General features: G+C 40.0%; 1 protein-coding gene across 1 annotated transcript in view; it reads left to right on the top strand.

Moving 5' to 3' along the window:
• Positions 1 to 13,893, top strand: part of LOC102527463 (coiled-coil domain-containing protein 144A-like) — a 192,131-nt gene extending 178,238 nt beyond the window's left edge. Inside the window, 8 exon segments of the mRNA XM_072951579.1 lie at positions 370 to 507; positions 1,955 to 2,467; positions 3,896 to 4,048; positions 10,313 to 10,397; positions 10,400 to 10,596; positions 11,178 to 11,242; positions 11,244 to 11,384; positions 12,981 to 13,893. Coding sequence (XP_072807680.1) covers positions 370 to 507; positions 1,955 to 2,467; positions 3,896 to 4,048; positions 10,313 to 10,397; positions 10,400 to 10,596; positions 11,178 to 11,242; positions 11,244 to 11,384; positions 12,981 to 13,254 — 1,566 coding nt within the window. The 3' untranslated portion in view covers positions 13,255 to 13,893.
• The last annotated feature ends 892 nt before the right edge of the window (positions 13,894 to 14,785 follow it).

Genomic DNA, 14,785 nt, shown 5'->3' with positions numbered 1-14,785 from the left:
AAGATCTTGTGGTAGCTGACAACAAAAAAGTTAACAATGAATATATATATGTTCATGTAAAACTGAAAAATTGTGCTCTACACTGGAATTTGACACAACATTGTAAAATGACTATAACTCAATTTAAAAAGTGTGAAAAAACTTTTTCTTTCACAATACTACATTCCTTGTGTTTTTGCTCTGTGATGAATTTAGCTGTCATGTATATTAGAATTTGAGTTATTTCTGTGCATTAGAGATCCCTGTGCTTAGAAAGGCTGCTTCTTTTTAACAGGTTTAAAATTTTTTTTTTAAAGATTCCCCTCCTAAGCTTTTTTTGGACTTTTTTTCATAGTATAAAACCCAAAACCTAATGAACTATGTCTCCAGGTTTCAGAAGAGCGAAATGATGCTCAGAGACAACTTTCTCGAGAGCAGAATGCCAGAGTAATACAAGATGAAATCCTGGCCCATCGTCTTTCCCAACAAAAGGAGACAGAAAAGTCTAATAAGAAAGTGAATGCCGAGGTATTTTCTTTAGTCATCTTCAAACGTGTGTGTGTATGAATTTGTATACTTACGTAGTTTAAAAACCAATACTGTAGGTACAGAGAGTATAGAGGGTTTTAAAAGCCTATGTATGTAAATGTATTTTCTGGAGGTTTCATTTCTGGCCCATTGGAGAAAGCAATGTTTTGAATTCAAATCCATTTGCCGGCAACAGTGACGTAGTAACATTCACAATGGCCTCATCCAAGGAGGGGCTGTTAATATTGTCCATAGGAATCGATGAACTTTCCATTATTTCAAAACTGTTGCTACTAACGGCAGGCATTCTAGTTTCTGGCAGTGATCTCACTCCTTTGATAGACGAATGGAGAGGTTACTTTATCATTTCCACTGATGGTAAGGAGGGAAAAGTATAGCCAGTTCAGAAACTGTAGTTTGGGTGTCATTCTCCTGCGTGTGATAAAAGTAACGCTCTGCTCCATGGGGTATCTGATTTCAGTACAAGGAGCTTTTGAACATAGTGATAGATATGCCATAATCTATACTTAGTGATAATTTATTGATCAGTATTTTATTTTTAATAAAACAGTTCACTGTATTTCCCTGCTGTTTCACATCCATTACTGTTATAAACAGCATGAAGAAGAAGTAAAAATTATTGCAGAAGCAAATAGTCTCCTGGTTTTCTAAGAAGAGCTCTGTAAATTTGACCTTCTTTACCTTTAGTGTATTCACCATTAGGGTAATAGAAGGCTTCTCTTGTGTTTATATATTTATCCTAGAGAAGTAGCTTTGGTTTGGTGTAAGAGTCAGAGAGTCAGAAGCCCTGGGGAAAACCCTGCAGCTTGCTTGTGTTTTTAACCCTTTATTCCGGAATTGTCACAGCTAAATGAGTTAACTGATGTTTGTAGACGTGCTTAGTACAGTGCTTAGATTTATCACTTATCCGTAGATGTAATTCTCATAACTCACTCTAAAAATGTTAGAAAGGGAGAATATTTATGGAATATTCTCAGGAAAAAAAATTTTAGGAAATTTAACCTGTCCCAATATATACAGAGCTAAGGCACTTACTTTGGGGGTAGCTGTAAAGGTTAGATGTCAGATATAACTTTTAAGTATAGTCAGATTTATTCATTTTTTATTTTAAGCCTTTTGGGTTTGTTGTATTTCAGAGAAAGAAAGGCCTTTCCAGTTCTGAGCTTCTTAAACATCGTTTTGTGGTTTCTGTTTTACTTTTCATGGATTCACTGTCTTTAATTAAATTTTGGAACTTTTGGGGATTTCTGCTTGTTTAAAGTTTGAGATTTGTATCCACCTTCAGTTTTTCCAGTTGGATACCCAGTTATTGCAAACTTTTTGTTGTGTAAACTTAGAGATTAGTCTTTCACTTCAAAGGAAATTATGATATGTCAGTTTATTGCGTACAGTTCAGAGAGTAAGAGATGAGGGGTTTCACTTACAGGACACAACGGATTTTGAGCTGTCTGGCCCAAAAGGTAGCAGCGAGGTGCTTCCTCAGCAACTTCCTGAAGCTGAACGTCAATTCCGTGGCCAAGAAATTGAGCTCCATCCCAGGAGAGATGCTCTTGGACCGATGACGTTGGTATTACAATGTGTGCATAGAGACGGAGGCCAAGCCCAGCGTTCAAACAAGGAAACTGAACCCTTGTCTCAGAGCAAACAAGGGAAAGTCAACAGATACATTGGAAAGCAGGCATTCTTGGAAAAGAGAGTATATGAGCTACAAAGTGAAAACATGTTGCTTCGACAGCAACTGGAAGTTGCTCAGAATGAAGCCAGAAGTAAAAAGACAATACTTAATATCCCAGAGCCGTTTCCTGATCACATGGGAAAACTTGAAGCCATGAGCAAACGAGTTCTGATGCTGGAGGAAGGAAACAAGGAATTAATCAGTGAATACAAATGTTTGAAAGACAGACTGTCTCAGTATGAAACTGACAGAGCAGAAATGAAAGTAAGTACCCAGAAGGAGTACTTCCTCAAAGAAAATTCAAAGTAGTATCTGATGAAAGCTAAACATTGAAACTAGTTGAATATAAAAAATGTGTGGGCTATAAGTATATACACTGCAAAGCAGCCTAAAAGCATATCTTGTATCCAGCAAACAAAAGTTAGGCCTGAGAGGTGCTTTGCTTTGAGAAAAGATGCCGTGTCACCTGAAATTCTAAGAGATTAAGCTAGAAGTTGTTGACAGATACAGGCAGGTCCTAGTAATTTACTCTTAAAGTGCCCAAATCATTTTAATGTCACCACATTTTAGTATCGTGATGAAGCAGATAAATGAAATGCTCAGACCTAAAATGAGTATTTTGAAATTAGGATTCAGTTGTGTGAACAAAAAAAAGTAAAAGAAAAAAGAAAGAGAAAAGATTCAATTGTGTGGATTATCTTGACAGTCAAATCCAGATTTCCGAGATGAACTGATGTGTAAATGCTGTATCTTGCAGTACTTTTCGCTCAGTAGCTTTTCACATACTTGTAATTTAGTTGATATAATTTCATTTTTATTCATGTCAATTGGAATTAAATTTAGAAATATTTCCATCTCAAATCATGTATTGTTCTGACCTCTTCACTCCTTAAAGGCATCTACTTTTCATTCAGTCATAATTTGGGGCAAATGTAAATTTCAGCAAAACTGTGTTTGACTTAGTCTCCCCTGTTCTATTTATAATTTACTTTGAATATTTTTTCAGACAATTTGCTCACAGTTCTCATTGCAAGGCTCAGTTACTGTCATTTGGCTCTAAGTTTGTCCAGTACAGAGGAACTGGAGCGCTCTGTGATGTATGAGTTTGGCAGTGGGGTCCCATTTTCAGACTGAGGAGGAGCAGCCAGAGTTCTGAGTGGCAGGAAGGGAGTGTGTGGGAGGGGGTGGGGGGAGCTGTAGGAGCTGCAGTCCAGGAGGCAGGGGAGACCAGGTTGTCTCGGGTCCCCAAAGGCCATTGGGATAACCTCGTTTGTACTGTGAGATAGGAGTCTATTGGAAGGATTTAAACACCAGATTGAATATGTGAAGAACTCTGAACTTAAGCCTCTAATGAGAAAGAGGGAGAACTTACCACCACTCATCCCACCCACACCCCGTTTCTGTTTGAGGCTTCAGTGGGGGTAAAGCTCGGCCACTTCCTGGCAGGGGCAGGGAGTGGCTGGTGGGGCTGCCTCCATTGTCTAAGTTAACTTACTGTCAGTAAGGCAGGAGGGTCATGCCTTCTGTGTCTTAAATAAAGTTCAGTAAACAGGAATGTGTGCCTATGAGGAAAAGGAGGCGAACTGATGTCTGTGGGGATACTTCTCAAAGTCCATATGTTGGAGTTATATATTATTAATGTAACTTAATGGTAAGGTGACTTAAAAATCAGTAACAGAGTTATCTTTTTAGGCCCATATGAGACAGCTTCAACAAGAACTGACTGACACCCGAAAGAAAGTGTCCATGTTGGAAGCTTCCCTGGAGGTGACAGCACATCATCCGACTAATTCAGAAAACAAGAGACGGGATGTAGAGAGGAAATCACATCCAACTGCGAATCCGGTATGTATGAAATTGAGCACGTCAGCCATGAATGTACAGTGCAGAGTGTTGTAGCTTTCTTTCATATCTTCATTATAATTGCAACTTTTATTATCTTTATGATGCACTTGTTTCTTAAACTTTGACTTTCATGCTGCCATTTCTTTGTATATTTTTTCTTACAATATTTACCCTTAGAGAAGTTGAAAATTATACATCTTTCCTCACAGAAGTTAACTTTTTTTTCCTATTAAACAGTATTTTTTAGTGACCTCTCACCACAATGAGGCAAGCTAGATAAAACAGAGGATACTGTTTCATGGCATGTTCCAGAAAATTGTCATGTCTCGTCTTCACTTTTGTGAATGGATATAGAATCTGTGTGTATTTATTTCGTGGATTTCAGAGTAACTTGTGCAGAAAGGTCATTATACAAACCAGTTGAAGTTAGGCATTGCCTTCTTTTTCTCTTCATTTTAGACATGTTGTCAAAGCACGGAGAAGTGCAGATCATGTCTGTACACTCAAAATAGAGAATTAAGAAAATTTTCTAGATCATGCCTTTGGATTTTTTTTTTTTACTTTATTGAGATACAATTCACATATTATAGGGGGGATTGCATAACTCAGGTGGTAGAGTGCATGCTTAGCATACACAAGGTCCTGGGTTCAATTCCCTGTGCCTCCTCTAAAAATAAATACTTAAAACCTAATTACTTCCCTCCACCAAAAAAAAAAAAAAAAAATTCACGTATCATATAAGTCACCCGTTTAGGATGCATAGTTAGTATCTCCTAGTATATTCAGAGATGTGCAGCTGTCACCACAGTCAATTTTAGAACATTCCCATCCCCTGAAAAGAAAGCCTGCATCCCTCAGCCATCACCCCCAGCCCCCCATCTCCCTCAGCCCCCGGCAACCACCAGTCTGACTTCTGTCTCTATAGATGTGCCTGTTCTGGGTGTTCCCCATGAATGAAATCACATGCTGTGTGGTCCTTCATGATTAGCTTTTTCCATTTGACAAAACGTCTTCAAGGTTCATCCATGTTACAGCGCTTGTCAGTGTTTCCATTTCTGTTTATTGTCGAACATTACTCAGTTGTGGGGCTAAACCCGTTATCCATCCATCAGTTGATGGACCTTTGGGTTGCCTCTCCTTTTTGGCTATTGTTGATAATGCTGCTGTGAACATTTCTGTCCGAGTTTTGGTGTAAACATGTTTTCATTTCTTTGGGGAACATACTTAAGAATGGAAATGCTGTCGTATGGGTCATACGGTAACTCTGTTTAACCTTTTGAGGAACTGCCATACTGTTTTCCAGAGTGGCTGCACCATTTAACGTTTTTACCCAAAGTGTGTAATTCTCCTAATTCCTATGCATTCCTGTCACGAGACTGGTCATCAGCTCTCCTGGTAGGTGTGCACTGGCATCTCATTGTGGTTTTGCTTTGCATTTTTCTGATGACTAAGAATGTTGGGGGTCTTTTCATGTGCTTCTTATCTATTTGTGTATCTTCTTTGAAGACCTGTCTGTTCAGGGTTTTGCCCATTTTGAAATTGGATTATCTTTTGACGATTGAATTGTCAGAGTTCTTTTTGTATCCTGGGTGCAAGTCTTTGATCAGATGTAGGATTTTCAAGTATTTCCTCCTGTTCAGGAGCTTGCCTTCTTACCTCCTTGATGGTGTCTTTTGAAGAGTAGAAGTTTTTAACATTGATGTGGTTCAGTTAATCTATTTCTGTCTTTTATTGTCCTATCTGTGTTTTCTTCTAAGAATTGTGTAGTTTTAGCTCTTTCATTTTGAGTTAATTTTATATATATTGTATGAGGTGGAGGTCGAATTTTGTTCTTTTGCATGTGGATATCCAGTTGTCCCAGTACCATTTGTTAAAAAGACTATTATTGTCTCATTCAGTTATTTGACACTCGTACTGAAAATCAATTGACCGTAAATGTGAGGGTTTCTTTTAGATTCTCAGTGGTGGTGCATCGATCTATGTCTGTCCTATGCCAGTACCAATTCAGGTGTTACGAGAACTCTTTCCGAGTCATCTTGCATATTACCAGTTGTTTTACGTAGTAATAAAAAGTCAGTGTCGTGGAACGTCTGCAACTCCACTTCTGTGGAGATCTGCTGCGTCCTGAAGGGGCCTGTGGCCAGCTTATGCCTTGCTGACTCTGTGACATGACAGAAAGTAGGCTTGCGAAGATAAAGTCCATTCCTTCCACCCCTCATTCAGACCTTTAGTTTCTCACCCAGTGCCTCCCACTTCACTCCAGTTTCCATCAAATCATGGTCACGGGATCTGCTGACTCAGATCTGTTGCATTCATTATAATTCATAGACTCATCCATAGATTTCACTATCAAGAGGCAAAGGATTAAATCTGGAGAAGATTAATTCAACCTTCCTCTTTGGAAGCCTCTCTAATCCATCATCTTGTGATTCACGATGAAGTCCTCTTTTGGCTTGGTTCTTGTGTGTAACACTGGTGCCGATCTTGTTCTTGGTGTAGATCCTGCCTTCTCAGCTCCCTGTGTCTACCTCCTTTTCCTCAAAAAGAGAGATGCCTAGCTGTATTCTATAGCTTAATGCATAATTAATCAAATAAATATTTCATCCCATCTAAGGAAAATTATTCAAGAGTACAGCTGTTAAAAATTAAATAATATTCAGTCAGTTTACCAGAAACAGATAACAGATCAGTAATTTGAATTTCAAAAGGTCAAAGCCAATCTGTGTGATACGGAGAAGCATTGTGCTACAACATAAAGCTGAGACAGTCTTACCTTCCCTTACAAACAAGCTTTTAAGGTAAAGGAAAAAATTGTACTTGAATACTGCCAAAGGACACTACATCTATGGTTCCATAATATTTTATTTTCTCTCTGAGGAAAGGAAAATGAAGAGTGAGTGCTAGATTGATAAGTTCTCAAAGCTGCCTGTCTCTTGGAATTTCAGTTAATTGAAATGAGGGTAAAAAGGCTGATTTTGGTAAACTGACTATTTCTAGTTGTTTTTCAATTATTAGACTTCAAATCCTATGTCTCCTTGCTTACCAGTCTTCCTGATCCTCAAAGTTGAGGGGAAATTGTGAAATGCATGCCTATTTGTAAGAAACTGTCATTGGAGGGAACTCTAAAGTATCTTCTCACTAGTTCTGAGGTCTTTCTTTCAGCTATCTGCTTCTTCTCATCAGCACTTTGTCACTAGTAAGTTCATCTCAACGTTTGTTACGTTCCAGTTTATAGGAGACCAGTTTCTACTATACTCAAGTTACATTTCTTACTATCTTTTTTCATCTGTTTTTCTGTTTTTGCCTAACAAACTCCCCAAAGTTCAGTGGCTTCAATAAGCATTTATTTTGTTCACAACCTACACTTAGGAAAAGTGTGGCCGAGACAGCCGGCCTCTATTCCTCTCAGCTTCAGGTGGGGCAGCTCGAAGGCGGGCGGCTGGAATCACTCGAAGGTTCATCCATTGATGTCTGATGGTTGATGTTGGCGGTGGGCTGTGGCTTCGGTGGGGCAGGCAGGTGGACCACCTGCCCTGGAACACCTAAGCTGTCTTTGTGGCCTGAGCTTACCCACCTGAGACTAAGTTCCAGGGTTAAGAGCAAGGCAGAAGCTGAATTGCCTTTTCAAACCTAGCCCTGCAGTTCACTCGGTGCCACTTTCACTGTTTCTGTTCACTAGGAGCAGGTCGCTTAAGGTTGGCCCGTATTCTACCTTTTTTATGGAATTAATTTTGAAAATTTATGGAGACATTCAAAAACCAGCATAATCTTCTCACTAGCCACAATGTTTTCTTACTGCTTCCATACGAGAAATCCACTTATCCCTGCTCAGTTCCAGAGCAGGTCTCGGTCGCTGTGGTGTTAGGCTCAGGCTCCCGTCCAAAGGTTTTCATCAGGTCCAGGTGGGGCTGAGGTTCCTGGGCATGGTTTCTGGAGTACAGCCCCTTGGGTACACTCCTGTCAGTGCTGAGGCTTGAGGAGAAGGAGACACGGGTTATTTGCCACCACACACCCAACATTCTGCTAAACTGCTAAGGACTCCCTCACTCACAGATGGAAGATGGGAGGCACACTGGTCCGTAGCAGTTCTGAAATGCAGCCTGATGCTGCCGGCTCTTTAATTAGGACTTAGTCCTAGCCCTGGGAGGGGTTCTCCTTCGCTGCCCTCTCTGAGCTCTTTGTTCTGTCCCTTTCATGAGCAGTTCTCTCCAGCCAGCTTCCTCCTCGTAGACCTTCTAAGAAAAACCCAAAGTGCCTCTTGCCGTTTTGCACTGTCTCTGTCTCTTTCAGTCCAAGCTAGCAAGCAGTATTTTTGCTACCACGGTTCTCTTTAAAACTTTGAGTTTCCTGTGAATTTTATTGGGGCTCATGCCATTGGAAAAGCTACTCTCATGTCTTTTTGAGATAAACTCTTCACCTTGGGCTTCCTGTGAAGCTGTTGTGGGAGCATGCCTTTGAAATTCTTATGCTTTTAAGATCTTTCAAGGAATTTGAGGCAGCGCCTTAAATCTTTCCAAGGTCTTAACAAAGTCTTGGCTTCATCTTTAGACTGTTTTCCTGGCAGCACCCTACATTTGATCTTAGCCCGGAAGCCATTTCTCTGCTTACCAATTATGTGACAATTGGGCATGTGGAGATGCTTTCAGTGGGATACAGATACTTGAACCCAGTGAGTCCTGGTTCCTTTATATTCCATAATCTTTTTGTTTGTTTGTTTTAGCTTCTCTGTCTCATCAGTTTTACTTTCAGCTGTTCGGTAGCAAGAGTCCCGTTTCCTCTGGTTTCAGTGTCATTTCCTTCCCTGGCCTAGAAGCCTTCACTCTCAGCCCTTCAAGGGCCCTCAGGCTTCCACTCACAGTCTCGTGGACACTTTGGGTTTTCACTCTTACTCTTCTCTACATCTGTTCAGGTTTCACCTACCTCCAGGTGCAAAGGGCATCCCCACATTTTGAGTTCTTTTTTAATGGCTGTGCCCCATTTTTAATACCAATATCTGTGCCAGTTATTTATTGCTAATAATTTATATAATAAACTGCCTCAAAACCTGGTGACTCAAAACAGCATTTGCTTAGTTCCCAAATCTGTGTTTAGATATGACTCAGTGGAGCCAGCTCATTTCTTCTCCACTTGGCATCAAGCGGGCACTAGAATAATCTAAAGGCTTGTTCATGCCCATGTCTGGAAGTTGGAGCTGGCTTTGGTTAAGGACATTCCCTGGGGTCATCAGCTGGGACAGCTGCGTTGTACAAAGTCTCAGTAGGTGGCCTGGGCTTCATTCACGTGGTGGCTGGGTTCTAAGGGTGAGCATCCCTATGGAGTGAAAGTCAGAAGCCATTTAGCCTTAGAAATCACACAGCAGTGCCCCCACATTCTGTCCCCTAGAAACCAGTTGACTGAGGCCAGCACGTATTTCAGGGGAGGGAATTTCACAGGGGAAATGTCAAGGAATCTGTAGAGATGTTTTACAACCACCGCATCCACCTGCCTTGTCTCACCAAATAATCCTTCTATCTGAAGGAAAGCAGTTCTTCCCAAGTCAGTGTCACTGAAATTCCAGCAAGTTTTTTTTTTGCTTTTGTTGAGTATGTTCTTTTGTTTTGTGGAGAGCCACAAAGGATGACAAGAATGAAGGCTTTTTTGTTTGTTTAGAAAAGTGTATGGGTCATCTTACTAAACCACTACACTAGGAGATGGATTTCTCCTTAACTCTGTGAATCATTCATTGCTCCTCGGAATGCAATTCAAACTAGCATAAAATATTTGTAGTTCAGAGAAAGGCTTGTGGCATTGGAATCCAAATCCATATTTGTAAGATGTATTAATTGCAGTTAATCTGTTTTTCAAAGTCTTGTTTTGGGAGGCATTTATTAATTCAGCCCTAAGTAACTCAATGTGATCTCCCTAAAACTTTAAACATCATGGAGTTAAGGCTTGGGGGAGGAAGGGGTAAGAGACTTTCTGCTAAGAGGTGCCTTGTAGGCATTTTATGTAGGAAAGACATGAAACAATTAGAGAAACATTAGAGTGTAAAGTCAAGTACAAATGTATAACAAAGATGATGACAGTAAACAGTATATTTTTGTGACTCTTGGTGGTTTGAACTTTTTTCTTGATTTTCTGAGTAATTTGAGTTTCTCCATTCCACAAGGTAGTTATACCATTTTATTGTAACTGAATTTATTTCAGCCTTTGATGCTGGGCTAGAGTTAGGCTTTTCTCAGTCTGCTAACCTCATTACCAAACAATTTTATGTTTTTCATGCAGAATGCTGATCTTCCAGCAAAAGTGGAATCTACATCTTCTGTGCTTCTCTCTCTGAGTGCAGAAACTCAACTTCTTCTAAAGGAGTTATATCTATGAAAGAGATGCAAAAGAAATGTGAAACGCTAGAGGAGAAGAAATTGGAGGAAGAAGCAGTAAACCTCAGATGTCACCTCGAAATGAACACAGTGGAGCGCAGTCAAGTGGAGCAGTACAAACGGGAGACTGAAAAGTGAGAAAGACAGGATGTAGTAGAAACACTGAAAGAACTCAGCCAGTTTTTACAGGTGAAGCATTGATCTGTAACGTGCTCCAACTCACTTCGCTGAGAATTACAGTTCGGATATGTACATGTTATGTGTTTCCTCTACTTCCCATATAGCAGTTTGTTTTGTAGATTTCTGGAAGGAAGGCCACATTTGTTACTCCCTTGGAATAATACAGTTTCCATCATTACTGTCACTAAATTGATCTTTCAGAACAATACTCACTAGAGAATCATTTTTAAGAGCAATTGGTGTAAGTCAAGACTACTAGGAGGAAAAGAATATATTGTGATTTAAATATTGTACCACACTCTTGGATTACTCTTAGGTTATATTGTTCAATTTTTAAAATTTTAAATTGATCCTATTATTTTTTGAACTATCACATTATCTGAGTACTAATATGAGTGATTCAACTTTAATTTCATAATTCAGATTTAATTCACTTGACATTGATGATAAGTATTTTAATGTACAGCTTTTTTTTCCCCACACTTAAAATTGCTCTCTCAATCATTGGCTCAAAACTAAGGGGAACAAATATACTGTAATTACTCAGGTTATAATTATTTTTAGAACTGTATCCTTTTAATTTGCTTTAGGTACAAGCGGCATCGCAAGAAAACTTGTTAAGAGAGTATAAACGTGCTTCAGTAAGTCAAATGGAACACAGTTAAAGATCTGGAACCTGAACTGAAAAGTAAAACTTTTCAGTTTGATTCTAATGAAAAAAAAAAATGGGAAAAATACAAACGACTATACCTGGAAGAGCTAGAAAATAGAATGTCATTGGCAAGTCAACTCACCTCGTAAGTCAAAACATAGAATTATAGAAAATAATTTAGGTCATTAATTTGCTTCTAAGGCATAATTTTTATTGAGCCAGGTTCTTGAGGTGAGTAGCAAGTGAGAGCTAACTAGATAGTGTGATTTTGGGACATGATGTTAGTAAATGAACTCTCCTTTAAAATGTCAGTCCAGAGCAGTTTGCATCTCCCTGCCTTTTGTTGCTTTTACATGACTTTATTTTTTATATTTGCATATATTTAACCTGATCTAGTCTTTAAGCTAGGGGTTTTGCAAACTCTGTAATTTAGACAGCCATATTCTCACAAAAATTTAGCTGGAATTGTCATATATAGAAATGTTACTGAGTTTAAAATTAACTGTGTTTTGGAAGAGTACGACTTAAACCCAAGGGGCCCCATGCTGGTGTTTGGTGAATTTACTTTCTTGATTGTGATATTTGGTATCACCGCTCGTGGGCACCCTGAGACGAAGTACTGTACCCTTCTAAGTTTGTCTCCGCTACGTAAAGGCATGCTTGGGAAACAGAAATTAACATCGGGGTGAAGGGCAGTATAGTGGTTCACAAAGTGGCTAAGAAGAATATGGTGGCCTGCCCGAGGGGGTGTGTGGAAGACCGAAAGGGCGGGTCCCACCTCCGGTGCCTGAGTAGCAGTGTTACAAGCTACAGGTCTCCCCGCTATCTGAAAGTAGAGCGTTCCTGTGAAAGTTGTCGGTGTGAAGCAAAGGGGCAGTTACCTTAGGACACATCTTGCTGGTGGATGCGTAAAATAAACATGCATGAAGCCCAGGCGCTCACAGACACAGTCCAAAGCCGTGGCGGCGTGATGCCGGGATACTGAGTGTGGTTCTGGGGAAGGAGCTCGGTGGGGCCCCTCTCGCTGCTCGGGGTGCTCCTTGCCCCTCTGATGGCTCGGGCTAAAACAAACACCCAGCGCTATTCTGGCTTTTTGCTTTTTTTTTTTTCATAAAAGTGAAAATCCGCTTGAGATTTTTTTGGTTATGGGAAACAGCTGCTGATGTAGGCCTCTGGTAGAAGTGAAGTCACCAAGTGAGCTTTGGGAAATGGGGGGACACTTGAAATTGCCCCTAGCGCTGTCATAGTTCTTTCCCATCATCGACTCTGCCGCCTGGTGCCCCCCAGAGGTGGTGGCTCTAAACTGTTCCTCAGTGCTGCATGCTTAATTTCTCCCAGGTAATGCGTGAAATGTGTATATAAGGGGAGGGGGTGAAAGCAAATGCTTGAAAATGGCTCTGAGGGATGGTTTATTTTTTATTTCTAAACTGGTTTACTGAGGGTGAGTATGTCTAGACGCAGCCGGTGCAGAAGGCAGCGGGGATCCTCTGTGGGGGCGTCTCCATCTCTGACTCTTCCCACTTTGAAGTGCTTGTTAGCTAAGGCCCCCCCAGGCACATACGTCCTTCTTTAGGACAGTTTTAAACTGGAACTGTTTACAGTTAGGTCTTCGCTGACAAATTTTTAGTGTTAAAACACAGTTTAATGGGACAATCTGTTTACTATTATAGCAACTTTAGAAATACACACCACTTAGGAGGAAAGTGAAATGAATGAAACGTGTGCTTTGCGATCCTCGCAGGGCTTATGAGAGGCTGGTAGCGGTGAGCACTGAGCTTCAGCTGGAGCAGCAGCACCAGAGCTCCCTCCTCGGCTCTGTTCCCGTACGGCCTGTTGACGGACCGCCTTCTGCTGCTAGTACTAGCATGGAGCCCAGGAGTCGTCCTACTCGAAGGAGGAGCTTCAGGAATTTTTCAGACCCTTCAACTAGCATGAGCGCTCTGTTCAGGCTTAGTTATATTATCTTTTTTCCCTTGGGTTTCAGATTTCTGATACAATTCTTGTTGTTAAGTTGATGAAATTCTGAGTTGTTTATTTGACTTACGCATACTAAGTAAAAGCCATTATTAATTGTGCTAATAAAGAAAGAAGACAGAAATTTTATAATTTTTTAAAGTCCCTGGACTTGTAATTTTCAAGAGAAGCCTGTCATTAACTTTATTCAATAAATGCAGCTCAACTGACAAATTTTAAATTCCTTAAAAAGCTCCACTTTAAATTCTATTTTAGAAGTTAAGTATTAGTGCCAAATAACTAGAGATCCACTTTCCAATGTTTGGCTTGGTTTCTGATTGATTTCGGTTTGGCATTGGTTCATAGTAATTTTCAAGTTTTGCTGCACCCCAGTTTTTCTACCCCTAAGCATAAGTAAATCATTGGCATTGAGCTACTTAACAACATGCAGATGTTTTTCATTTAAAGGAATCCAAGATAAATTCTTTTTATGAATTCAGTAAACTTGTAACACTAAAAACATTAAGTTCTGTTTTGAAGTTTAAAATTTTTATCATTTTCTTCTGTAAGAGTACATCTTTAACTGCTAATTTACTGATAGCATTGTTACTTTAATTGTTATAAAATGTCTTACTGAGCAATTGTAGAACATTTCTAAATATGTAGTCAAGTAAAGCAAATACATAAATTTTTAAAATGAAGTTCACTTATGTCTCTGTCTTACCCTCACCTGCAGGAATACCGAGGTGGTAACGATAGGGAGTCTTTAAATTACACCCAGTTTTCCTTGTGTATCGTTGTTTAAATAGCCATTTAAAGCGGTGTGCGTTGATTTATGGTTTGATGGTGTTTTCATGATCTTCTTGATGCAGAGAAGGGTAGCACTGGCCCTTGTTAAGTGAGGTCTCAACCTGTTTCTTCTCACTTCGCTTCATGTCATAATAAATCAAAGAAGAAAAAAGCTCAGGTTTCGTAGACAGTGTTGTGGGTAAATTAAGTCTAAGTGCTTCAGAGTCATGAAACCGGAGTGCGTGGTGTTAAAAAAAAATGCATGGCTAACACTTCTGTCAGTGGCTAAGCATGATGCAAACTCGAAACGTTTTCCTGAGTTATCACCAAAAAGTCGACAGTGGGTCACTTTACAGGATGACGGTGGAAGAGTGTGAGTGCAAAAGCAATGCAAGAGAAAGCTCCTGAGGACAGTTTTCTCCTTTAATGTTTTTGGGGGAAAGAAGTGTCTTATTTTTCAGTACTTCTAGATACACTGGAAAATTGTTTATTTTAAACTCGGTGTTGTAGTTCCGAGGTACACGTAGTTCTTTTGTGGGGCCATGGTGCCGAATCATGCTAGGTTTAGCAGGGAGGTTAACGAGCCCCGCTCTGTCCGGGCGCAGAGACACGTCTCCCTCAGCGCTGCCGGGCGCCTCACAGGAGTTACTGTACAGTTACTGCTTAGAGATTTCTTAGACTTAGAGAAAGAAGGTGCCTTGTGGAATTGCTAGGGCTGTAATTATTTCTGCTGGGAAAACATAAAGTAATGCTATGAGAGGTGTGAACATACTGTTTAAAATGACAGGAAGGGATGGGTTTTTG

Source organism: Vicugna pacos, chromosome 28 (assembly GCF_048564905.1).
Source record: "Vicugna pacos chromosome 28, VicPac4, whole genome shotgun sequence".
Lineage (NCBI taxonomy): Eukaryota > Metazoa > Chordata > Mammalia > Artiodactyla > Camelidae > Vicugna > Vicugna pacos.
The sequence above is the reverse complement of the archived record's forward strand: the minus strand, read 5'-3'. Positions and strand labels throughout refer to the sequence as shown.